General features: G+C 38.9%; 1 protein-coding gene across 1 annotated transcript; it reads left to right on the top strand.

The window, feature by feature from the left end:
• Window positions 1-1,448: 1,448 nt before the first annotated feature.
• RAB39A (RAB39A, member RAS oncogene family) lies at window positions 1,449-23,511 on the top strand. The gene is made up of 2 exons (XM_027082408.1): window positions 1,449-1,848; window positions 22,684-23,511. The coding sequence occupies exons 1-2, from the start codon at window positions 1,622-1,624 to the stop codon at window positions 23,108-23,110; spliced, it is 654 nt and encodes a 217-aa protein (XP_026938209.1). The 5' UTR covers window positions 1,449-1,621; the 3' UTR covers window positions 23,111-23,511.
• The last annotated feature ends 4,459 nt before the right edge of the window (window positions 23,512-27,970 follow it).

The following is a 27,970-nucleotide window of genomic DNA, read 5'->3' as shown; positions in this document are numbered from 1 at the left end:
AGGAAAATAATGGAAAAAGCAAAAATCTAAAGGAGAGGCATAATGGAGAGATGTTTTGCTTAGTTTCAGGATTGTGGATACTCGAGTATGTCCACTGGCTGAGCAGTACAAACTATTAGCAAGGAGGAGATTTGAGGTATGAATGTTATGAAATAAAGATCACTGTTAGAAAAAAGTTTTAAAAAGATGGGTGTCAGGGGATTAAACACATCCTTCAAAACAATACCTCTTCCCCCAAAACAAGAAAGGAAGTAAGGATGAATAACAAAAGTGTAAGTTTGCATGTGGGCATGAAAAAAAGTGGAATTGTTAAAATTCTACTTTGGCAAAAACACACTTTAAAACTGTTTAACTTTTTTTTTTCTTTCTTTTTTTTTGCGGTGCGCGAGCCTCTCACTGTTGTGGCCTTTCCCGTTGCAGAGCACAGGCTCCGAACGCGCAAGCTCAGCGGCCATGGCTCACGGGCCCAGCCGCTCCGTGGCATGTAGGATCTTCCCGGACCGGGGCACGAACCCATGTCCCCTGCATCGGCAGGCGGAACTCTCAACCACTGCGCCACCAGAGAAGCCCAAAACTGTTTAACTTTTAAAAGACAAATCTTGAACTCACTATTAACCAGTCAGAAGAGAGGCATGAGAAAGGAGTCGATCTCGCCAAAATTCAACTGTGCTTTATTCAGATCCCTGACCAGGCATAAGCTAAGGAGAGACCGCTTCAGGATTTTTCCGGCATGTATAACGGAGACGGAAGCTCCCATCCTTCCGAGAAGAAAGGGAGGTTTTATGAACATCTCAACATTTCATTTCCTTTACTCTCCTTCCCCTCGCTGAAGGGCCCTAGAGACAATGGCGGCGATTGGCATTTTTCTCACTCTTCCGTAGTACTGAAAGCTGTGAGGAAGAAATGGTGGTGGCAGGAGCAATGGCCAAAGCCCTTGCTAGAAGTATCCAGAACTTTCTCTGCAAATATATTTCTATTCTGCTCTCAACTCCTTCACATTAGAACGCCTTGGAGGTGGCAATCAACAAGGCTAGAGAGCAGAAAGCCGCCAACAGAAATCTGGTTAAAGAACGGTGGTCACAGAACTGGTTAAATCTTTAAAAGAGGAAACCACACAGTGACCCAGGTTACGGCCCCCGCGTTTTCCAAAATTAGAGCCGGAATCGGACAAGCCCGCCCTGACGCCCGTAAGAAAATGATTCTCACTTTTCATTGGCTGACCCTCCAAGAGTTGAGACCTTGCTTCACTTTCATTGGTTGCTGCTGCTGTCACGTCCTTTCACCACACCCACTTTCCCGTCGGCGCCCAGTGAGCTTTGGGGGAAAGTGATTTACAGAGGTCGGGGGCGGGAGTCCGCAAGCAACTAGACTATTTCCCCCCACCCCTCACCACGGCCCCTGCTCCGCCCACTGGCCCGAGGGCCCGCCCCTGGCCCTGCCGGGCCCCGCCTCTCCCTCCAGAGAGGGCGGGGTCCAGGCGGCGGCCGAAGCCGCAGGAATATGCTGGAAGCCGGCAGGCGAGCGCCCGGGAGGTGCTGAAGGGACAGTTCCCGCCGCCTTACTTGCCCCGGGGGGGGGGGGGGGGGGGGGGCGGCCCTAGAGCCAGCTGGGCACGTGAGCGATGGAGACCATCTGGATCTACCAGTTCCGCCTCATCGTGATCGGGGACTCCACAGTGGGCAAGTCGTGCCTCCTGCACCGCTTCACTCAGGGCCGCTTTCCCGGGCTGCGCTCCCCAGCCTGCGACCCCACTGTCGGCGTGGACTTCTTCTCCCGCCTGCTGGAGATCGAGCCGGGCAAGAGGATCAAGCTGCAGCTCTGGGACACGGCGGGACAGGAGCGGTTCAGGTAGGGCCGCCGGCGCCGGGACCCCAGGGACCGCGCTGCCCCCTCCATCCGCCTGGGGCACCTTCCCCAAGCGTCGGCCGCACAGGCCAGTGTCGGGAGAAGCTCTGGCCCTTCCCTCTCGAAAGTGCAAACACTCCATTCTCACTTCCCCTTTGCCCCTCCTCTTCCAGGGACGACTTCCTCCTCCGCAGTTTCTCACTTCTTTCTTTGGCTCCCATTTCCTGCGTCCCCTTTCTGTCTTTCCTTTTCCCGCCTGAGCCCAGGTCACCCTCACCAGCCCCCTCTTCCGCAGCCCTCTACCCCTGCTAGTATTTTTATCCCCAACTCTTCGGCTCCCCTGCTGCCTTCTCCCCAAACTCAGTGTCCCTCGCTGTACACACCCTGACCTGACCACCCTCCTCCAAGCTCCCGTTTTCCTCCCCTGACGGAGCAGCTTCCCATCTACGCGGCCCAGGAGAACTGCATAGAAGCGTTCCCAGATTCGTGATTGATCCATTTAGCTTCACAGCAAGCAGTGCTCCAACCCAGATTACTGCATGAGCTCATTGGGCATCGTTCAGAGGGAGATGATGAATGCGGTAATGGTCTGAACACCTCACAGCACCGAATGTGGTCATCAGAAATACTGGGCCAGGACCCGTGGGAATGTGTCATGTACAGCAACTAGATGTAACATCAGGGACACAGGCACAGCAGAGGAGTTTTTTGTTGTTTTTAAGGGTTGAGTTGTCTTTAGAAGTTTGTCATCATTGGTGCTTTGGTGAAGAAAAGAGAGATGTACATACTGAGATTTGTTAGGAACTTTTCCTTTATTTTATTTATAATAGGTACTTAATGTTCCAGAGTGATAATAGATCAGAAAATACTTTTCTGCATAGAGAAGGAGGGATCCAAAACTAAACGTAACTTGTACGCATTTCCTAGATATTTAAGATTTAACCAGATATGAAGCACATTTTAAATTTCTAGGATTCAAGGAATTTAGAGGAAAGTAGGGACCTGATATATTGTAGTGTTTGGGGCTTTTTTAAGGTTGCATTATCAACTGGAACTCATTAAAGCAAGCATTTTGTAGTCTTCAGCAAGTAGTCTGTTTGTGAAATAGAGTACTTACTGACCGGATTTCCCAAACATGGCTTCCCCTCACCCCAGCCAGCATCCATTCTGAATGAGATGAGTCTACTTCTGTGAGAATGTTCCAACACTTTCAAGTTTTGGCTTCCATTCCCAGCTATGACACTGATTCATAGAGATAAGTGAACTGCTTAGCTTGCTTATACCATAGTTTTACAATGTGTAAAGTGGAAAGATAGTAAGGCCAGCCCTTTAGAGAAGTGTTAAAGGTTATTGATTTGAATTGTACAATACCTAGAATTCCATGAAGAAGATTTTTTTTCAAGAAGCCTCCTTTAAAATAATTTTTCAGGGCTTCCCTGGTGGCGCAGTGGTTGAGAGTCCGCCTGCCGATGCAGAGGACACGGGTTCGTGCCCCGGTCCGGGAGGATCCCACATGTCGCGGAGCGGCTGCGCCCATGAGCCATGGCCGCTGAGCCTGCACGTCAGGAGCCTGTGCTCCGCAACGGGAGAGGCCACAACAGTGAGAGGCCCACGTACCAAAAAAAAAAAAAAAAATTTTTTTTTCAAACTCTGATTCCTCATCTGTAAAACGGAGTCATTATGATCTCTAAGATTCATTGCAGTTTTACCATTATAAGGTAGACTGCAAATTCATTCACTGTGATCTCAATCAGAGATGAACTTTAAGATATTTCATGGTCAGAAAAAAACATTTACTAATAGCTCTTGCTATACCCTCTAAAGTGAAAATAATAAAAACGTGTTCTTTATACCTTAAACTTCTAGCAACTACTGATAATTGCAGCTACAAGAAACATAGGTAGTAAAATCTTCTTGTGTCTAAAATTCTTTCCTTAAAAACTTATTGACAAGAAAGTAAGGATGATTAATTTGTTAGATTTTAATGACCTTTTCTGTTAAATACATCATTTTTTTATTGCCTTTAAGAAGAATGTAAATTGATTTTATATACACTATTAAAACCAGACAGTAACTCTCTCATAATAATGCAAGGACATTTAGGGAATGTTTACTGACAATGAGTCATACTTTATTTTGCTTGGCTCTTTACCAAAGATGTATTCCTAAATACATACATATTTCAGTAGCTGCCTCCAAATACTTGCTTTTCTCTCATTTAGCAGAATGTTTCTCCATAAAATTGCATTTAAAACAATTAATGTTAAATCATTCTGTACCTTCCTCTAAGAAAATACAGATACTTATTTTGAGTAAGCACTTTTGTTTCATAGAAAGGTACTATATAGTTCATGAATATATAGTTCTGTCATTAGTTATAATTATACCATTAGGAATTAGAGGAAAACATTCCATTTGGAGGTTTATTGGTGATTAGATATAAACTAACAAAAAGAAACCTACTTTAGACAGTTCAGGATATAGCTTAAAAGCATAAACAAATATGTTACAGAACAACAAAATAGTGAGCTGATGATTATGACCATAAGTAGCCTTAGTTATCTTTTTTTTACCCAGCTTTATTGAGGTATAATTGACAAATAAAGCCTTAGCTTTCGAAGTTCAGATAATACATGCTAGTAGTCAATAACTACTTACAAAAAATAAAAAGGAACAAAATCAAAGTGAAGAAGGTTTAGAAAAATGATGAATATGTGAGCATCTGTAAATTGTAACTTAACACTCAATTGTTAGGTTTTTATTATTAACACTATGTTTTAGTCAGGATAAATGTTAAATTGCTGTATTAAGGATACTTAAAATTACAGTGCCTTCATTAACAATAGTTTATTTCTCTCTTGTGTAACAGTCTCAAGGTAAGTAGTACAAGTTGTTGGAGTGGCCTGCTCCAGGCCATCATTCAAGTACCTTCTCTCTTAGTTTTCTGCCATCCCTAGGACATTATCTTCTTCTGTGTGAACAAAGCTGGGTTGCAGGCACACTGTGTGCCACTTCCAGGGGAGGGGAAAGTAAAGATCTAAATCAAGTAATGTTTCTTCTAAGCAAATGAGGCCAATGTGGTGCAGATCACTTCAGCTCTCAATTCAGTGAAGAGAAATTAGTTACAAGGCCACACTTACACGGGGCTACCATGTGCCTAGGAAAAAGGGAAGATGGATTTGGCACTGGGGGGAAACTAGCTGTCACCACTTTTATTTTTTAATCATCATAGTGGAAGAAGTTTAGCAGGAAAGGAAACAAGAATATTGCTTAACAGCATTAATAAGATAAATAAGTGCAAATAAGGCTAGAAGTATAGAGAGCAAATGTAAGAATGTAAGAATATAAAATTTGAATTTTTCCCATGAAAAGCACTTAAAGCAATATGAAGATAAAATGAGATAAAGAAAAAGCAACATTAGCTATAGGGATAGAAAACCTGAAGCTTCAAGCCAGATTGGGCCTTTTTATTTCGTGTTGTCTGGCCTTGGGGGTATTACAGTTACAGCCACTGGTTGTAAAGTTCAGAGAATAATGTCCTCCTAGTGTAGTTCTTCTCAAAGCGTGTTCTGCAGAGCACTCATACCTTCTGATTCTTTTTAAAGGATGGGTTCTGTAATCAAATAAGCTTGGAAATCCCTATATTCCATTTCTCTCTTAGAAATTCATATCAAAGACTCCAAGAAGTATTGAGCAAAGAAACCTGTTTAACTTTGATTAAACTAGCATTTCCACCATTTATTTGAGGGGCTATTCTTAAAACGTGAAAATCTATGATAACTAGTGTTCTTAGTAGTATAATTTGGGGAAAGCTCCCTTGATGAGTTGCTTTAGTCACATTCTTTGAGCAGAACCAACTAAACTTTTGAAGTTTGGAGCAATGGAAAACGTGCAGACATTAGTTAACCAGCTAATGGGCTGGTTACAGCTAAAGGGCTGTAAGCAGTAATTGCTATAAAAGGGACAGCCTCCCCTGCCCCCCTAAAAATCTGAAGGTGACCTGTAACTAATACCACTTAACATCCTGGGCCTCTCCCTAACTCTCTGCCTGCTTCTTCATCTCTTTTCCTCTAGCTCCTCTTCTACTGTGTATCTTTCTCTTCCTTATGTGTCTTACCCTTTCTTAAACTTCTTTATATTTTTCCTTTATCCCTTTCATCTATCAGTCCCTACTCATAGTTTCCTCCCACCTTCTGTCTTTTCCTCTACTTCCTTTTTTTTTTTTTTTTTTTTTTTTTTGGGGTACATGGGCCTCTCACTGTTGTGGCCTCTCTCGTTGCGGAGCACAGGCTCCGGACTCGCAGACTCAGCGGCCATGGCTCACGGGCCCAGCCGCTCCGCGGCATGTGGGATCCTCCCGGACCAGGGCACGAACCCGTGTCCCCTAACATCGGCAGGCGGACTCTCAACGACTGCGCCACCAGAGAAGCCCCTCTCCTTCCTTTTTATTTTAATGTGTCTTGTATGCTCTCATTTCTTTTTAACTTATTCTCCTTATTTACCCTCTGCCTCCCTTTTGTCTCTGTTTTCTTCTCTTCCCCTTCAAAACATTCATATGAAGTAAATGTTTAAAACTGGTTTAATTTATGTCCTCCGTTCATAATTTTAGAAGTAAGCAACATGAACATTTTATATTTCTCCTTAAGGTATCTTTTAAGATTCCTAAACTAAATAGGTTTTGTTTTTTGTTTTTTTTAAAAGGACCCTTACTTGATCCCCACTCTCCTTACTGTGGTTAATGATCTTCAATAGAAAAAGATTTTCTGATAGTGGATTGGTGGGTTCATATTGCATAGGTAACAGAGCAGAGATTGTCCACAACTAAGTCCCATAATCATTGCAGTCTACTGAAGTTCCAAGTTATTAGAAACAATAGAAAGCTAGACTATATTTGTATTGAGTAATCTGATAATATACTGTCTTGGTTAAAATTATTTGTGTTTTAAGTAACAGAAATATAACCAAATTAGTTTGGATATAAGACATAAATTATAAATGATACAGGTCTCATGAGAGACAAAAATCTCACTGAACATACAAGTGTCTGAAAATATGGAAGCTCTAATAACAAGAGTTTGTGGATTTTCTCTCTAGTCTATTTCCATTATCCAATGCTGTCAGCTGCCAACTGTCTCAGTCTCTGAGCCTCTTATTCAAATTCTTGAAAGAAAAATTCTCATTGGCTATTTGATTGGCCAGTGAATCAGCTCCCCCAGGGTCCAGTTATTAAGATAATGTATACATAAAACACAAAGGGATTATAATACAAATATCCCAGGTATGCATTATGGGTCATCCAATGCAAATGAATCTGTAAGGGTCTACTTTTTGGGAAAGAGAAAGTCACAGAAGAAGGAAGTGAGCAGTCACCCCAAAAAGTGTCTACTTTATGGAGTTTCAGAGTAAAACTGTATGTAAGAAGGAGCCAGCATCATTTCTAACAAGTGTAGCAGAATGTGGAAGAATGACCTGTGTAGCCAAATGTATTTTTATATGATAAAAGTTATTTTCACTGTCCACTCAGAGCATTCAGACCATTTTGAGTGATTGTATAGTCAGTACAGTTAAGAAGCTAGCCAGTAATTTCAAAAACCTGTGACTATTTTTCTTAATTTCTTTTTTCTTCAATGAATCAATTGATTTTGCATGTATAGCCACAGCCTCAATGACATATTGCTATATGAAGGTGATTATACATTCTGACAATTTAGTAACTAAATATTGTAAATATAGTAGACTAAATATTGTACTCCAATGTTTGAAGGCCCTAGGCCAGCAGCAGGCAACATTGTAAAGTAGGTAAAACTCATTCTTGGGGACTTTGGGGCTTTCCTACTTTTCTTTCCTTCTGTTTTTGGATAGTAGGACCTTGACCTATCCTTCACTTCTATTTTCCCTCACATCTCAGTCGAAAAGCCATCCCTTACTACTCCATCTTAGCTTCAGAGAGAGAAGTAGCTAGATGACCAAGAGACACAAAATTATTAAAACTTAATAAGGGTTCTGACAGGAGTATTTCTATTCTAAAAGAGGATGACCACCTAGGAGGTAACACCTCATCTAGAAGTAACATTTCCCTGTTGGCAGAGTTATGGATCTATGGCTGATGGGTGTTGGAGTTTCCTCTCATCATGCTGCATTGATGACCACCTATTCTGACACATTGGCTCCACATTTAGCTTTCAAAGAAAGGGCTAGAAAAAAAAATTAGAGATAATGTTGCTAGTACATGAATCACTCAGTAAAGTTTTCACATGAAGATAAGTGCTTTGCTCAGTCTGAGAGAGAGAGAGAAGAAATTTCTAGCCATTGTCAGTCAGTTTGGTTAGCATACAAAGATTTCTTAACAACTTAGCCTCCATAGCCACGTTAAAGTTTAAAGAGCAACTTCTTGGAATGATCTGAGAATGTTTATCTTGGTGTTTTAAGAGCCAGTTATTCTTATCCTAGCTGAGTTAGAAGGGAATCTGCATTCTATCAGTCTGCTCTGTCAAGCAGTGAAAAAGAAAGGTGGGGCTTCCCTGGTGGCGCAGTGGTTGAGAGTCCGCCTGCCGATGCAGAACCCCGGTCCGGGAAGATGCCGCGGAGCGGCTAGGCCCGTGAGCCATGGCCGCTGAGCCTGCGCGTCCGGAGCCTGTGCTCCGCAATGGGAGAGGCCACAACGGTGAGAGGCCCGCGTACCGCAAAAAAAAAAAAAAAAAAAGAAAGGTGAACCACTCAACTAATACTGAGGTATACACACACACACACACCAGAGAACATCAGATTTTACTTTTTAAGATATTGTTATTCTTTCTAAAGTGAAATACCTACAAAGCCTGTACTTTATGATACTAATATAGCTGCCTCCAAATGTCAGTAACTTTTAATCAATTCTGACAATATATAATTCAGGGAAGTTCATTTAAAAATTATTACCCCACACAATCTACCTAGCTTATCAAGAAACAAATATTATTAAAACCCATTGTTTTCTGGAAAGAATCACTTTGTGTAATGAAGTACTGTTCTGACCTGTAGGAGTTCCAGAACAGAGGTCCAATATGTTTTAAATTTAAAAGTATATGTTTAGTTTAAGCTGTGAAAGAGTTTCAAAATACAGATAGTAGTTCTGTGTACAAGCATGACTGAGTAAATGTCGATGGCTAGCTGGCATATTATTTTATTTTGGTTTAGAATCTTAGTGTTCTTTTAAACATTCTTAAAACGTACTGAAGTTTTTTTCTATTTCCTTCCTATGGTGATAATTCATTTTTCATTTAGGAACAATATGCTAAATAAAATTATTTTATTACTGGCAGTAAGTCCTTAAGACCATCCACTGATATCAATAGCTAGGATATAAAGAAACCATCAAAAATATCTCAGTGCCAAAAAAATGTTGAGGTAAGGGAACAGAGACTTCTCTCGTAGGTTTATTTCTACTTCACTGGTATAGTGAGTGCATCAGAGTCACCTGAGAAAGGTCTTTATCAAGCCACGCCCCAAAGTTCATCAGTGACTTTTCTTGGCAAAATGTTATCCTTCTCTATGCCTATTCTTTCCTCTGCTTTTTGTATAATTGGTCAAAATCTGTGCTTAAATTATCTTCCTGTACTAGGAATGTTAAAAGTGGTTTTTCTTCTGATTCTTTAGGCTTTCCAAATGTATTTCCATCTCGTAGGACTTAGTGGGATATGGCTTCAAATGGATAAGGCTGAAGAACAGCCTTAATCACAGACTCCTGCCTCAGAAATACAAAAGAATAGTGTGTGGCCCAAACTGAACCCTCTTCTCTAAGAAGAGATCAAGAGAGAATACTGCAAATGGGAGTTAGATACTAAGAACTTCCTGGCTATTACAGAAGTCATTATAAAGAAAGATTATAGATTCTCAAATTCTAGGCATTGCCCATCATTTTTCTTCAAAGTAGCATTTTTCAAAGTAATAGGTGTAATTTGAGTAAAAGTTTCCTTGATCAAATAGTTTTGGAAGTGCTGGGTTGTCGCCAGATTTCTCAGAGCTTTTAATATACTAATATCCTAATATACTTTGTAAACACCCAAGACAGATATGGTATTTCCCAACCCAGAGTCCTTTAACATAGAGTGTTTTAGGAACCAACAGATGGAAAGATTAGAGCACTTTAGGAGCCAATACTTCAAAGAAAAATTGTAGGCAATTCCTTAAATTTTAGGAGTATATTTGAGAACCTCTCATGGTTTCTTCTCTCATATGATTCTCTGTCTCTTTTGCTGGTGCTTCTGAATGACTCCGTCAGGTCTCCCTTTTAAAACACTTGGTTACTATATTTTAGAGCAAGATCTAATCAGATCAATAGACTCTAGAGAATCCCTTGGTTTTTGTCCCCTCATTCAAAATTAAAAGGTTTCTCCTCTTGCCTAACTTCTAGGCACTTGTCACAGTTTTACACAGATCATGCAATATCATTAGTACTTGTTTTAAGGGCTACAGAAAGGCTATGGGATTAGGAAATCAAAAGTTAATGAAGCAAATATGAGGTGAAGTTTAAGACATATATGATAGGACAGATGGACAGACTCTAAAAAGAGAATTAAAAGTGGAAGAGAAGGTATAACTAATTGTATAGGAGAGGACTATTGGAGGTGAGGAAAATTAGTGAGAGATGAATTGAAAACAGAATCCAAGAAAGTGAGGGGGGAGAAGACACATGAAAGAAGCTACAGAGATCAACATTCTGGCCATTTTGGTACAACCATAGGACTGGGAAGAAACAGATGGATGGATCTGGTACAACAGTCCCCCTTTTTTTAAAAAAAAAAATGTATTTATTTATTTATTTACTTTGGCTGCACTGGGTCTTAGTTGCGGCACACAGGATCTTCGTTGGGGCATGTGGGCTTCTTAGTTTCGGCATGCGGACTCCTATTTGCAGGATGCGGACTTCTTAGTTGTAGTGTGCGGGCTTCATAGTTGTGGCATGTGGACTTCTTAGTTGCAGCATGTGGACTTCTTAGTTGCAGCATGCGGACTTCTTAGTTGCAGCATGTGGACTTCTTAGTTGCAGCATGCGGACTTCTTAGTTGCAGCATGTGCATCTTAGTTGTCGCATGCAGACTTCTTAGTTGCAGCATGCAAACTCTTAGTTGCAGCATGCGAATTCTTAGTTGCGGCATGCATGCAGGATCTAGTTCCCTGACCAGAGATTGAACCCCAGCCCCCTGCATTGGGAGCATGGAGTTTTTTTTTTTTTAATAAATTTATTTATTTGTTTTATACTTGGCTGTGCTGGGTCTTCATTGCTGCATGTGGGCGTTCTCTAGTTGCGGTGATGGGGGCTATTCTTTGTTGTGGTGTGCGGGCTTCTTATTGCAGTGGCTTCTCTTGTTGCAGAGCACAGGCTCTAGGCACGAGGGCTTCAGTAGTTGTGGCACGCAGGCTCAGTAGTTGCGGCTCACGCACTCTAGAGTGCAGGCTCTATAGTTGTGGCGCACAGGCTTAGTTACTCGGCAGCATGTGGGATCTTCCCGGACCAGGGCTTGAACTTGTATCCCCTACATTGGCAGGCAGATTCTTAACCACTGTGCCTCCAGGGAAGTCCGGGAGCTTGCAGTCTTACCCACTGGACCACCAGGGAAGTCCCAACAGTCTCATTTGTAAAATGATAGAATTAATGTCCAGAGAGTCTTTGACTTGCCCCAGGCCTTATCATTTGTTAGTGGTTTGCATAAGAGCCTAATTCTCTTAACTCCTCTGTTCAGTGCTCTTTCTGCTGCATCAGGCCTCCTGGCATGGTTGAAAAGAGTTTTACTGGCACATTGTGTAGTTTCTATCCTGAAAAATATTCTGTTTGCATACAACCCCACCCCCACTCCCATCTCTGTAGATCCAAATTAATTACTGTGTCTGCTCAAACCATTATTTTTCGGCTATATTCAGAAACAAAAGGAGAAATAGCTTTACACAATAGAAGCGGTACTGATAACTGACAGCAAACACTTGTGGCTGCAATGACAATCAATTCTCCCCTCCATGCAGTACTCAGTGACTACACTGCTACACTTAGTAACAGGAATGAACCCAGCCCGCTGCAGTGGAGAAATTTATATGAAGTCTTTTGCCTTGTTAGACAAGGAGAGATGTTGGGTATTAGGCAAAGCTACAAGCAAATACTGCCTATGGTGTCGTAAAGTTACAAAAGAACTGTGAAGTAGTTTTCCTTTTTTTTCTAGAGAAACTGAAATCAATCAGGATTATGATTTATGTGTGGAAATCTATGCATTTGTTTAGATTAACTGTATACCAGGCACTAGATGCAAAAATAGATATAAAAATAAATATGATATAGTCTCACATTCAAGGTCCATGCTGTCTCTATACTGGGTAGAGTACAGACTATATTGCTATAACAGAGACTGACCAAATATATTACCTTAAATAATACAGAACTTTGTTTCTCTCTCCCCATGTTAATAGTCCAGAGTGAGCAGTTCTGGACTATCCAGGTGGCTGTGCCTCAACATCAGTTTCCAGGGTTTTCTAGTCATTGCCATTTCCTAACAAGCAAGAAGGAGAAAGAGGAAGCCTAGGGCAAATGGCGTCTTCAAGCAGATGAACGTCAGACTGCACACATAACTTATCATGTCCCATCGATCCAAACTTAGTGATATGCCAAAACTAACTGTAAGAAAGCTGGGGAATATAGTTTCTATATGAGTTGCTATGTACAAGCTAAAACTCATGGAGTTCTATTACTAAAGGAAGACAGGGAGAATAGACACTGGGGGACAATTAGAGATCTTTCTCACAGACTCACAGCAAAGAAAGATAATAAATAATTGGAATAAAGGCTAGTAAGTACTAAAATAAGTTCTGGTGGCAGAACAAAGGGAGGAATTGTCATCTGTGTGTAGGGTTAGGGCTAGTTTCAGAGGATGTATCAGAAAGAACGTGGTCCTTGATGCTGGGACATGAAGGATATGTCAGTAGTAAGAGAAATAACAATAGGAAATAATAACAATTAAAAAAGAAGTAACTTCCAGTAATGATAGCAGATTGAACACCTTTGCCTATTTTAGCTTTTTTTCCTGAAACCTCACTAAAGTGACAATAGTTTTGTTTTTTAACCATAAATCCTAGCAAGGAGAATAGGTAAGGAGACAATAGCAAAAAAATTTTGGAAGTAAGAAAGCAGATGGAGGAATGGTAAATGAATTAGCAGATTAAAGAAAATGGGCTTCTAAGCTAGGGGTGGAAAAAGCTAAAGACCAAACCAGTATATATCATTGAATCCCCTAAAGATTCAGGAAATGGTGACACCAGATACTTCTGAAGTGGGAATGCTAAAATAAGGATCATTGATTGTCAGTCTGTTTAAGAAAGACTGGATCCTCACATCCCCTCCACCATTCCACACACCAGGTGACTTCCTCTCCCCCCACATTAGCAAAAAACTAGAAATTTATTCTTTGAAAAGAGTTAAACATAGAGTCTCTTACTGGAAGCATCAGGCATAATTGAGGTTGGGGTCCCTTATTAAAAGTAAGGGCTTTAAGTGAATGTATGCATGTTGTATGCTAAGACTGTCTAGCCCTCTTCCCCATCTTAGCTCCCAGAATGCTAGTAATCAGACCTTCACCCTTCAAACAGGACATTGGTGAAATCATTTCTGACAAATCTGACCAGGCCAAGAAGAAAGACTTAAGAGGCCAACATAGAGTTTCCTCAACTAAATGATCCAGCCTGATCATCTTATGAGTGAGGCTTTTAGTCTCAATGAAAGATTACAAGAAATACTAGGAAATCTGTAACATGAAACCTAGAGACCAAAATAAACAGAAACCAAAAGCAACCAGAAAAACAAAGTTAATAAGGGAGAAGGGAATGTTTAAAAAAACAATGCCCCCCAAAAAACCCTGTCCTTAATCTTCTCAGAGGGATAGTGGGCAAGTATTTAAATCATAAAAGAAGAACAAGATACTATTTTTTCAAAAGAATATTCTGAGAACAAAAGAGCTTTTGGAAACACAATAGAAAAAAATAAAACAATATAAAGTTGGGGAAATCTCTCAAAAAGTAGGACAAAAAGACAAAGACTTAGAAAATAGGAAATATATATATATTTTTTAAATTAGAGGACTAGTCCAAAAGGTTCAATAAAAAAGTAACAGGCATTCTAGAAAAATGGAGCAGAAAAAACAGAGGGGAGAAATCATCAGTGAAGCAATTCAAAAAAATTTCCTAGATGTAGGGAGGGACCTGAGTTTTCAGATTGGAAGGGTCCAGCACAATAGATGAAAGTAGACACATTCTAAGGGACATCATCGTGGAATTCTAAACACTGGGGCCACAGAGAAGTTCCTACAAACTTCTGGGGTGGGGTGGGGGAGGGACATGTATAAAAGGTCACATAAAAAAGATCTGGAATCAGATTGACTTCAGCCTTCCCGAAAACAACAGTTGAAGCTAGAAGGCAATGGAGAGACTTCAAAATTCTGAAAGGATTTTATATCTGACCAAACTGTCATTCAACTGTGAAAGCAGAATAAAAACATGCAAGACTTCAAAATATTACCTCATGCATCTTTTGTTTTCCCTCATGAATCTTTTTTAGGAAGCTACTTGAGGATGTGCTCTATATACACACACACAGACACAGACAAACACATAATGTGCATAAAAGAATAAACCAAGAATGAAGACATGGGCTCTGAGGAACAGGAGATTTACCCCTGAAGAAAAGCAAAGGAAATGCCCAAGAAAATGGTGAAGGGAGATCATAGGATGCTCTCTCTGCCACAGATACCAAGGACAACCAGGCCCGATTGGAGCAGGGCAGAAGATTGTAAGAGAGACCTCCTCAGGAAGATGAAATTGACAGAAAAGCTAACAGGAATGAACTTTTTAAAAAATGGCAACTGGCAGAGTTTGGGGTTAGGTTATTAAGGACTACTTGGAAAATTCAGCAAAAAGAAAAAGAAAGGAATAAAAAGATGTGGTAGAGAGTGCTAACTCATATCTGATGCTTCTTTTCTTCTGGACACACGGGAGGAATATATTTCCCTTCCCTCTTGACTAAGAATCATTTGACTAATTCTAACTAGTGAATTTGAGCAGAACTCACATGTGGTAGTTTTAAAATACAGCCCAGGTTTTTTAACGTTCTTCCTATCAAGAGGTGGGTTGTTTCTTACTATAGCATGGCCTGGCCTATCTTGATTAATATGCAAGATAATTATTAACTCTAAGGAAAAGAAATCAATTTATTCCAGGGCTCAGCATTGAAAAGTATACATGGTCAGAATAACACAAATGCCAAGAAATGATCTTCCTAAAATTATGATATAACAGTACAGTTTTGGCAAGTTTGGGGAATAGGAAAAATAAGAATGTGTGGTAAGTGCACAGGTAACTTTGATGAAAACACAAACTTAGAAAAAGAATGAAAAAGAAGGACAGTCTATTCAAATGACTTGAAAATAAAAGCTGCATAATTTCAGACATAGAATGAAATGAGAAAAGGATAAACACCAATATAAATTATAAATGTGGAGAGATATACAAATCACATGAAATGAAGCAATATTGAGAAAGTTGTATGGAAACATAAGTCACAAAAATGGTAGGAGGATTATAACCCAAGAAAAAATGTTCTTTAATTATGTTAAATCACATAATATATTATGTTGTATGGAAAATAAAATAATCATGAGAAGCTGGTCATCATCTCATTTTTGTTCTGCAAAAGGATGCCAGAAAGTGTCAGAATAAGTGCTAAAATCTTTTATACATTTTCTGGTACCATACCAAATAGCAAATAAGCATCCTTCATTATCATCTTACAGACAAATAGTGAAGCTAGAAACATTTCTCATTAATTTCTAAATTATTTGGATTTTCACATTAACTTGTTCTGCCTTCCAGAATCCACTACAAAATACAATTTGAATTACTACCAATTTAAATACAGTAGTTCTTTAGAAAAAGTCGATGGTTTCACCTTTATATTTACAGTGTGCACTGTTATTCAGCCCACTTCTCTTTTTGTTATTTAGCCCATTTCATGAATCCCTACTATAAATATCCAAAGGAGATAAGCTTTTTTGTATTTCCCTCTGTTATTCTCCCATTTGCTTAGCATTTGCATGCTGCCTGGGTACAGTCTTACAGAGTCTGAACTTATTAATTCAGTTGTTTATTTATTTACAACTCTCAGTAGGCCTCATGCATGCCCAATTCTGTTTTAGACACTAGGGATACAGCGTTCCGAAAAAAGTGACAAAAATTCTTGCTCTCATGGAGCTTATCTTCTAATGGGGGGAGATGGGCTATAACCAAATAATTTGGAAAAATTATATAGGACATTAGAATGTGTTAACTATAGAGGAAAATAGAAGATAAAAGGTGAATAGAGCATGCTGGGGGTGATAACAAGGCCTCACTATCATATAATGATGACCTGTGGTAAAAGAAAAATGAAAGATGGTCACAGGGGAATTGATTCACGTATTCAAAGACAGAATACAGCCATTAGGTCCTGTCAGTATTACATATAGCCTCCACAACCACAGACTTGATTTTTGATGGAAAGACGCTGGAATTACACATAGAGAATTTTAATGTTTGTATGTATGAAAAAAGATATTCTAAGTTATAAGCCCGAAGTTTTAGAAGGCAAAGGCAGGGACTGTTAGAGTCAGTAATAATACAAGGAGCGGGGAGACTTGTGTTTTAGTTTCTCGAAAGCAGTTCTAAGGGCCCGGATTACAAGGCAAGTGAAGCAGGTAAATAAAGCATCAACACAGTGACTATTCCCAGAAGGGCAGTAGGAATGTAATGTCATGGTGAAAAAAGGCACTCATAAGGCTAATGCATTCATAGGCTGCTTGCTGCCAGCAGCCTTTGTCATCAAAGTACTTCCATCTTCTAAATACCTATTTGGCAATTGGCAAAGCCACAAGAAGGGCATTTCCAGTGGACCATCTGGCTCATTTTACCCAGGTAAGTCAGCAAGTTCTCTATGTTTTGTTGCTTTTTTAAGAGAGCAGTGCACATCCTATAAAGTTCATAATAATAACATCTAAGATCTCATTCACATTTTTTGGTTGCATTGCCCATATATTAAGTAATTCTTTATAAAATGTAAGCCAATTCAGTGCTCTCAATTTCACTTGTCTATATATTATTTCAGGAAAAAAAATTAGAAAAATTAAACAGTTTAAAATGTTTACATAAACAAGGCAACCATTTTTCTTTTCTATTCTAAAGCGAATATACATGTAAGAATAAACTTTGAGATGAATGGATAAAGAAAATGTGTTATATACATACAGTTGAAAATTATTCAGCCATAAAAAAAGAAGGAAATCCTGTCATATGCTACAACATGGATGAATCTTGGGGATGTTATGCTAAGTGAAATTGAGACAGGAGGGAAGTGGGCACACACTTTAAAGATCACAACCTTTAAAAGAATGACATTGACTATACAACATAAACTGGCTAGATCCAACCTAGGCCCAAGATGGCAGAAGATTTGACTTCCAGTAGACCTTGAGCCTCATTATATGCTCATTGTAATGCCTTAGCATGCTAAACAACACACCCACAGGTGCCATGACAGTTCCGAGGCTGACCATAAAAGGCCAAAAAGTGGGCAGTGGTCCAATTCTTGGAAATCCCTGCCGCTTCCCCAAAAGAGTTGGAATAATCCTACCACTCGTTAGGCTATGCAATTACCCAACCCATAAAAACTAACCACTCCATATTTCAGGGCCTTGTGCCTTTTGAGATGGCCCACACTCTGCCTATATAGTGTGTATCTCCCAGAATAAACTTGCTTTCACTTTACTATGGCTCGCTCTTGAATTCTTTCCTGCACAAAGCCAAGGACCCTTACGTGGTGGCCTGTCCCAGGGACTCACCTGAGACCTGGGACAGGACTGTCCTCTCGCTCCCCATTTTCCTGCAACAAAATAAGCCGATCACAGAGGGGCAAATACTGCATGATTTCACTTATATGAGGTAACTACAGTAGTCAGACTCAGAAGCAGAAAGTAGAATGGTGGCTGCTTGGGGCTGGGGGGAGGGTAGGAAATGAGTTGCTGATCAATGGGAATGGGAGTATCAGTCATGCAGAATGAAAAAGTTCTAGAGATCTGTGGTACAACATTGTGCTTATAGTTAATAATACTGTATACTTAAAAATTGTTCAGAGGGTAAATCTCATCTGTTTTTTACCACAATTTTTTTAAATGAAGGAATTTTGGCTTCATAAAGCTATGTTGAAATTTATAAAATGTTTGCGACTTTGTTTTGTATCATTCTTTTCCTACAAAATATCTGTAGCCTCTATCAATCAGGTCTTTGGTTGCCAGCAACAAAACCAACTTGAGGACATTAATCAAAAACGAAAGTTACTGGAAGCATGTCTGCGTGCCAGAGACTTGACAGGATAGCTGGAGGGACCAGGCATGAAATGAACCAAAAGATCCCAGAAGTTCTGGGCAGCAAGGACTGCAGGAGGCCAGTGTGGTCCCCATTGATACTGTTGCCCCTTTTTTGCCTGTTCACCCACTGCCATAAGAAGCCCCAAATGGACAATTGGCAGTCTCAGCTACTAATTCAATAGAAGCATCACGAGGTTCTCTAGTGAAAGCATTTCTCCCTTGGATACTAAAACCTTTATATCAGCAGAGTCACAGGAATTAGAAGCAACAAAAAATTTTAGTGACTCATTAAGTGTAATTGCAAGAGGTACCATCACCCCACTTTTACCCTTTGTTTCCCATACCAGAGCATCTATTCATGGGGAAAAAAACACCACCTACTGTATTACTCACTAGCTTAGAACGTATACATCCTGAAGAATCATGCTAAAATCTTACAGGGTGTCAACTCCTGGACATGAGCATAACTAAATCTTTTTTTTTTTAATTGAAGTATAGTTGATTTACAATGTTGTGTTAGTTTCAGGAGTACAGCAAGGTGATTCAGTTTTATATATATGTATATATTCTTTTTCAGATTCTTTTCCATTAGAGGTTATTGTAATACATATTGAATATAGTTCCCTGTGCTATACAGTAGGTCCTTGTTGTTTATATATTATATATATGTGTGTGTGTGTGTATCTGTTAACATAACTGAATCTTAATAACCCTTTCCACAGTTTTATAGGTATATGCCTCTAGGTGATAGTGACATAAGATCAACAAATCCTATGGCATCAGCCCATTTCTTCCTCTGTTAACTGAAACCTTTGGTCTATAGCAAAGTGTGGGATACCATGACTTTGTATAAGGTATTCCATAAGTTCATGGATGGTGGTGCTAGCATGGCTTGAGTCCACGTTAAATGTCTATTACAGTGAGGACATATCAGTGTCTCCTCTGTGATGGTTTTCCCAGAGTAAGGTACCATATCCAAGGTGTCAGTAACTGCTGGAAAATTGGGTATTAAGCAGTGACGGTTGAGGCAAGAGAAAGTCTCTGCTCAGCCCAGTCCCAGCCTCCTACCATGATTACTGTGAGTCTAAACTGGGAAAAAATACTGACTGATGACTATAGAACAGAACATTTTGTTTCACCAATTATTAGGAACTCTTTCAAACAGGGGGCTTTTGGTGAGTATTCACATAGGATACAGTATTTGCATACTCAAGACCCACCTACACATGCCAAACCTCCTTAGTATCAGTCTTCTGATTTTGTTTTTTCCAACATTCCAAACCCTTAGCCTCTGCTCGTGTATTGGTGTAGATCCTTAACCTTCATCTTGCCATCTCTTCCTCTGGAAAAAGTACCACTAAAAGTTCCACAAATGGAAGGATTTCTCTTTTCCACTATTGAGTGGAGTAGACTGATGCCAGCATATTATTTAGAGCCATCTGTAAGGCAGACTTGAATTTTTTTTCCCCTTTAACTATAGGGAAATCCACATAAGGCCATAGGTTGTGAGGGTGCTGCAGAAGTAGATATGCTGGGTGTGTGAGCCTTGTTACTCTGGGTCCCCTCAGGTCCCACCCCTATTCCTGCCTATATATATGACTTCTGCTTGATGACAAAGTTCCCGCCTGGTGAATCAGAGAACATATTTCTTGATGAGCACTCAGATGATGTTCAGGTGTCTAGTCTCAAAGCCAGGTTTTAAGCCAAGAACCATTTCTCAACAGTGTAATAGCTCATGACAAAGAGGACATGTCTGTATTCTAAAATGTCACACCTGTAATTGTCCAGTGGAACTTTTCCCAGGCTTTCTTTAAATCATTTATTCATTCAGTGAGACTTTCAAAGCCCAGAAGGAAATAGATATAAAATAACATGCAAAAGATGTTGTTGCTTATAAAGAATTGTTACTCATCATTCTTTGCAACTCTTGGATTCTTTACAGGGAGGCCTATCTACCTTGTTCTTTTAGGGTCTGTTCCCTGCCTCCTTAAAATACCTTCAAGACCTTCTGAAGACCTAAGTGTCTCGACCCAAGAGAGGAAGTTCCAGAGAAAGATAGATGTTCCCTCATCATCTCTGTAAGACCTGCCTTTCAAGTTCCATTTTTCAGTCTTGAAGGCCTGTCTCTTCCCCTAAATAACTGACAGCAGGGATGCCCAGTTGTTTTAGGGGAAACCCTGCCTTTTAGGACAACTAATTATGAATCTGAAGGCTAACCATTATCAGAATTCTAAATCTAATATCCAGACACAAACTGGAGATCAAATTATTATATAGAAAAAGGCAGATGTCCTATTAAGACCTTTTATTCCGATTATTAATAAGGGCTGTTTTATAGAATATGTTACATATACTTTGCTATAATTTTATTCTATAGAATGATTTGGCAACTGTGTTCCAAATATGTTTTCAAAATTAAATACAAAGTGCTAGAAAATATGGTATTTCCTACATGCCTCTGCCTAATAGACAAACATTTCAATGTTGAATTTTTAAACACAAAAGCATGTTGTTTTAAATTATACTAATGGTAAATTAATTGCAGGGGGTGGGTGGTAATGCAGACTTGGTGCTGAGTAAATGAAAGCTTTCAGTCTAATAACAGCCTTAATTAGGTTTCTCTTAAGACACTGCACATCTGTCTAAATTCACACATATATAGATGAGTAGCAAAACAATAACAAATCAATTATCCCTCAAAATTAAAAAAACAGCAACAACTTAAATGAACTGCATTATTTGTAGCCTGCCAGTGATAGTGGGAGATTTTTTCTTACTGTCAACAACTGTACGGTACAGTAGTCCTTGAGAGAGGTTGTTTTTTTAAGTAGTCGCTTGAGAACCTCTCTACCATGAATTCTGAGGAGAAGGGGAAGCAGGAGATATGGAAACTTTCTTCAACAAGTAGTACGTGTGGTATCAGGTAACTAAACTGAGCTGTGATTTCAGCAATAAGGATAAAGAAGGTATGTAAAAGTTGGAGAGTACCAAATAACACACTGGCCCTACACAAAGATCTTTGGTGCCTCAGGCAAGTAACAGATGAACTTGCTTAAGGATGATCTCAATGCTTAAGATCACTGACAACTTGGGATAATTCCCTGGCGGTCCACTGGTTAGGACTCTGCAATTCCACTGCAGGGGGCCCCGGGTTTGATCCCTGGTCAGGAAACTAAGACCCCGCAAGCCACGCGGCGTGACCAAAAAAAACAAGATCACTGACAACTTGGAAGCTGAGACACATATGTGATTTCTGGCTAATACAACATTTAACACTTTCCCTCTCTGATAAGATTAATTAATCCAATATAGCAAATATTAAATTACATCCATCATTTGCCAGGAAGTTCTTAGATACATAGAATATGTTTAACCCTAAAGGAGCTTTGAATTGAGTAGGAGACATACCAACAAACCCAATCAGCACATTATGAAAATTGATATAATGGCGGTATGCCAAAGGTTCAATGGAATTATAAGAGAGAGAAGTGCCTAAGAGAGGTAGAGGGGGAGAAGACAGTGACAGGGAAGGCTTCTTATATGACAGGATTTTTGAACTGACTCAAAGAAGAAATAGGAGTTTGCTGGCAAAAAAAAAAGGGTAGAAGACATTCTAGGTAGAGAAGACAACATATGTAAAGGCAAAAATATAAAACAGTATAGCCTTGGCCCCTTGCCTCATGATTCAGTCAGGAAACAAATGGCACACTTGAAAGGTTAACTGAAAAGAGTTTAATGTAGTGACTTTCCAGAAATGCGGGCAAGGTCAAGGGCACCAATAAAGGATGGTGATGCATTCAGTAATAGCAACAGTGGGAAGCCATTAACGACCTGGCCAGATGGGGCAAGGAAAGGAAATGAGATTGCCAGAACCTGGTGAAAGCCATAGCCATGGGAGAGGGGCTACCCAACAGGAACCTTGATCAGAAGAGCCTAGATCGGTAGAGGTAAACAATCCTAAGTACGCACATCTCAGATTCATATCCCACGTCTGAACAATTTCCTGTTTCTTGAATAGGTATAGCCCAGGACGAAACCTGTAACTGATATAACAAGTTTGCCCTTGTTTCTTCTTCCTTAACTGACATAAAGAGGAGCCTGTTGATTTAAATGATAGGGAGAGATTCTTAAGATCTGGTCTGCTGTGTAACCTCTGCCCCACACCAAATCTTTTTGTGTGCCTACTTTTAACCACAGTAATGTAATAATTATTCTATCAGATATTTTAAAATAAAAACAAGTAATTCTGAGTGTGAGATGACATGTAAGTGCTTATTTGTCTATTTTTAAATATCTAATGTCAGTGGATGAAACTGGCTTGCATATTAGTTTCATAGAATTTTTTTGTTCACTTTGACACTTCATATTTGACTTATAAACTCTAGTTAAATCACATTAATTACAACCTTTTTTTCTATTTATTTTTCAGATCAATAACTCGATCTTATTACCGCAACTCGGTTGGTGGATTTTTAGTATTTGACATTACTAACCGACGATCTTTTGAACATGTGAAAGATTGGCTAGAAGAAGCAAAAATGCATGTACAGCCATTTCAGATTGTATTTCTGCTAGTGGGACATAAATGTGATTTAGCTTCACAACGTCAAGTTACAAGGGAAGAAGCTGAAAGACTGTCAGCAGACTGTGGTATGAAGTATATAGAAACCTCAGCAAAAGATGCTACAAATGTTGAGGAATCCTTCACTATCTTGACAAGAGACATATATGAGCTTATTAAAAGGGGAGAAATTTGTATTCAGGATGGCTGGGAAGGGGTTAGAAGTGGTTTCGTTCCAAATACTGTGCATTCTTCTGAGGAAGCAGTAAAACCCAAGAAAGAGTGCTTCTGCTGACTTCATACATGCCAAAGAACTAAGAACAGATTGGGTGTCATTTCAGGATAAATACCGACATTAACAACAGAATGATGTGATGAAAGCATTTTAAAAAGTTATAAACCCATGCTAACACTATTTTGTAAGGTATTTGATTCAGAGCAATATGGTTACTTGTTAAACTACCAGATTGGTATTTTGCTAAATTATCAAGCAAAGCAGACGACTTTTTCTGGAAACTGGAGTATCTACATAATTGCCTCCATTCTCACTTTGTTAGCATATAACTGACCATAATATCCAAATATGTCAATATTACTCATTTTTCTTGACAGTTTGAAATGGATGTTTTGTGCATATATAATCTGATTGAAAAGATTTTACCAGGAATTACATTCTCTAGTGTTAATTAATTAATATTAAATAGTAAAGTGGATTTAAAAGTGTACTGTTTACTTACAAAGTAAACAATCACAGAGTTATTAACTAGGCCTAAAATAACAATTCCTTGTTTAAGGTACCAGGTTTTTAACCATTCTCTGAAATATTTATTCTCCCTTAATTTTGCCTGAACATGAGAAGATAAGTTTTATATTAATTTTTGTTCTCTGATTTATTGCTCCTGAAAATTTTATGTTTTATAATGATATCTAAGGATCCAAGCAAAAGGTTTTATTGCAAATATTTGTGAAAATAAAAACGAAGGATCACTATCAGCAAATGTTTTGTTGTTATAGTATACTGTCCTTATTTAGACAAGAAAAACTTAGCCATTTTGTCCAGATTTTCAAATGTGTTGGTATAAAGCTAGCATAGTATTCTTTTGTAATTAAAAAAAAAATTCTCTCTGTTTTATAGCTAGTCCCATCTCTATCATATTTGCCAAATATTGCTTATTTTACTGGTCTTTCTAAAAGAACGTTTTGGTTTTATTTGTCAAGTTTACTGCTTTTCTCCTCTATTTTTGACTTTTCTCTTGATTAATTTTGTCCTTCCACTCTTTTGGATTTACCTTGTTCTTTTTCTATGTCTACTGTCCATTTCCTGTAGCTTCAAGAGCCATTTTCAACAATTCAACGAGCTCTGCTGGTTGTGTCATGGTCACTTCATCATATGCCGTTAAAACTTAATCTCATACACTGGGTGAAGACTCAGCAGTCTTATTTTGCTTTCAAAATTGTTCTATGGCCTTAGATCCTTCTTCTTCTCTAAATTACCACTATCATCAGGGAAAATTCTACTGGGCCTCATGCTGCTTATAAGGCTTGCCTTTCCTGCAGTTTCATAATAAAAGAAAAAACATTTCCACCATTTTTTTTGATGTTGATCGAAAATTTAGCAACACTTCTTTGCACTGTATTCAAATCCCGAAATATAAGCAAGCCTTCATGCATACGGGCCCACTGAAATGTCATAATTTTAAACTATGTATGACCTTGAACAATGTCCTTTCCAAATACTCTATGCTCCCCCTTTCTTCCTAGGTGTTCAGACTTTTTCATTCCTACAACATCTTTTACACATGGTCAATTTGTGTCATAAGCTCTTCCTCCCTTCCACTTCTGAGTATATATCCAAAGGAAACATCATCATTATTTGAAGAGATATCTGTACTCCCATGTTCATTGTAGCATTATTCACAAGAGCCAAGGTATGGAAACAATCTAAGTGTCCATAGTAGATTATTGGATAAGGAAAATATGGTATATATATGCAATGGAATATTCTTCAACCTTAAAAAAGAAGAAAATCCTATCATTTAAGACAACATGGATAAAACTGGAGGACAGTATGCTAAGTGAAATAAGACAAAGACAAATAGAGCATGATGTCACTTATATGTGGACTCTAAAAAAATAACTAAATAAATCAACTCTTCTTCCCTGGACATTTTCCTCAGCAGAAGCTAGCAGCCTCTACTATGAGTCTCATCTTTTTTTTATTGTTTGTACAAGATCACAACCCCAGGGAACCTATGTATTTACGAATGTATATCTAGATTATAGTGTACTGTTGTTCGTTTTCTTTGCAATTCATTCCTTCCACTTCTGGCATCAGAACCTCATTTTTCCTTTGGAGAAGTCCTTGTGATTCAGGTAGGCGGTGTGTCTCCTCCCAAGGCTGTGTGACTTGGGCCTGGCTAGACACAGTGTTTTACATATACTCCATATGTCTTATGTACTTATTTCTCTATTTTCCATGCTTTTCCCTCAAAATTCTAGTGTATTTTTTAATTGACATTTGTAATACTTTCTTTTGTTTGACTAAGGTACTGTTAAACTGATCTTCTGAGTGCTTAATTTCAGCTTTTTTAATTCTAGAATTTTCCTTTGGTTGCATTTCACAGATAATTTTTGCTTAAATTGCATATGTTGTCCTTTTTGAATACATTAATCATAATTTTAAATAATAGTTTCATTGAGATATAATTTACTTTCCATATTATTTAAAGTGTACAATTTAATGTGTTATGCATCTACCACCACAATCAATTGTAAAACTTTCATCCACCCCCCCAAAGAAAAAGAATCTATTATAAGTCACTCACTCCCCCACTTCTCCAAACCCTAGGCAGCCACTAATATACTTTGTCTCTACAGATTTGCCTAATCTGGACATTGCATACAAATGGAATCATACAATTACTTAGCATGTTTTCAAGGTTCATCCATGTTGTAGCATGTATCAGTACTTGATTTCTTTTTATGGCTGAATAATATTCCATGGTGTGGATATTACTGTGTTTCATTTATCCATTCACAGTAAATGGCCATTTGGGTTAGTTCCACTTTGGGGCTCTTAAGAATAATGCTGCTGTGGTTGGATTTACGTGCAAGTTTTGTATGCAGGTCTAGATTTGTTTTTTAAATTTACAGACTATTTTGGAGCAGTTTCTGGTTTACAGAAAAATTAAGAAGAAAGGAGAGAGTTCTCATACCTCCTTACCTCTCTACCCAGTTTCCCCTATTACTAACATCTTAAATTAGCTTAATATATTTGTTATAGTTAATGAACCAATATTGATACATTATTACTAACTAATGTCCATGCTTTACTTTAGACTTCACTCTTTGTTTCGTACATTATATGATTTTTGACAAATGTTCAATAACCTGTATCTACCATTACAGAACCACACACAGGAATTTCTCTGCCATTAAAATTCTGGGCTTCACCCATCCTTTTCTCCCTCCCCACAACCTCTGGCAACCACTGATCTTTTGATTGTCTCCACACTTTGCCTTTTCCTAAATTTCAAATAGCTGCAGTCATATAATATGCATGTAGCCTTTGCAGATTGGCTTTTTTTCACTTAGCAATATGCATTTAAGCTTCTTCCATGTCTTTTCATGGCTTCATAGCCTTTTCTTTTTATTGCTGAATGCTCTTCCTTTGTACGGATATACCATAGTTTGTTTATCCATTCACCTACTGAAAAACATCTTGGTTGATTTCAAGTTTTGGCAATTATGCAAGAAACTGTTATAAACATCCATGTGCAGGTTTTTATGCGGACATAACTTTTCAGTTCCTATGGGTAAATACCAAAGAGCATGATTACTAGATCACTGTATGGTAAAAGTACGTTTAGTTTTGTAAGAAAGTGCCAAGTATCCCGCTAGCTACAAATGAGAATTCCAATTGTTCTGCATCATCACCAACTTCGATATTTCAGTTTTTGGATTTTAGCCATTTGAATAGGTGTGTAGTGGTATCTCATTATTGTTCTAATTTAAACTTCACTGATGACATGGAATGTGTAGCATCTTTTCATACGCTTATTTGCCATGTGTATATTTTCTTTGTTTAATCATAGTTGTTTTGTTGTTTTTTAGTTTTGTTTTGTTTTTTGTTTTTTTGCGATACTCGGGCCCCTCACTTGTGGCCTCTCCCATTGCGGAGCACAGGCTCCAGACGCGCAGGCTCAGCGGCCATGGCTCACGGGCCTAGCCGCTCCGCGGCATGTGGGATATCTTCCTGGATCGGGGCACGAACTCGTGTCCCCTGCATCGGCAGGCAGACTCTCAACCACTGTGCCACCAGGGAAGCCCTTGTTGTTTTTTTAACCAAGGCCTGCTAACTCTTGTCCTCCTGTGTCTATTTATATTGTCTTTTTTCTTTCTTTTTTTTTTTTTGAGCTTTTGATCATTTCGTCTTTTTTCTGGTATGTCAAATTATTTTTTATATTAAAATTGGGTTCAACTTATTTTAGGAAACTATAAAGATACCTCCACATTCTGGATGTTGTTATCTTTCTCTTTAAAAGATTTACTTTTGCCCATGGCAGACAGTTACTATAGGGACTGGTAACCTTAGTCCATTCTCAGTTTGAGCTCTTTCAAAGCTGTTTTTCAGTCTGTGTGAAGGTTGGTCTATTTCTGTCTTGTCCTTCCTCTACGGGTGTTGCCCTTTGGGATTACCATGTGAACGTTTGGATTCTCCCTATTCCCAGCTACCCTTGTATTTGTTAGGCTTTAAATGTAATGGTTCCTGCAGCCCTTTGAGACTAAAGATACACTTAGCTTGTCATTTCATTAGTTGTTGCCTTTAGCTTGAGCTCTTGCCGTTTGGCTTCTGTGGTTAGTCTTTTGATCTCCTTGGCTTTTCAGCTCCTAGGCTGTAAGATTTGAATCAGCAAATGCCCCAAGGAGAAAAGCTGCACCAAATGTCTAGCTTGCGTTTGTGTTTCCCTTCTGTCCAGAACTTGGCCCACATGTCTTGGTGTCTCTCTAACATTCTGATGCCAGTGAACAGGTGTTTTCTTACTTTATCCAGGTTTTCTAAAATTTCTTTAGACTTCAACTGATGTTATTACTGAACTATCATCTCAATTACCCCTAGGAAGAAAATTTACAATTTTATGTTTTATTCTTTTAT

This window comes from Aethalodelphis obliquidens, unplaced genomic scaffold (assembly GCF_003676395.1).
Source record: "Aethalodelphis obliquidens isolate GAN/ISIS:26980383/991018 unplaced genomic scaffold, ASM367639v1 scaffold46, whole genome shotgun sequence".
In the NCBI taxonomy this organism is placed as follows: domain Eukaryota; kingdom Metazoa; phylum Chordata; class Mammalia; order Artiodactyla; family Delphinidae; genus Aethalodelphis; species Aethalodelphis obliquidens.
Note: the sequence above shows the minus strand (reverse complement) of the source record. Positions and strands in the feature narration are given on the sequence as shown.

Bases quoted from the DNA above. Each gene is read 5' to 3' on its own strand.
- RAB39A (XM_027082408.1), top strand. From the start codon at position 1,622: ATGGAGACCATCTGGATCTACCAGTTCCGCCTCATCGTGATCGGGGAC. The intron at 1,849-22,683 runs GTAGGGCCGCCG...TTTATTTTTCAG, and splicing joins GCGGGACAGGAGCGGTTCAG to ATCAATAACTCGATCTTATT.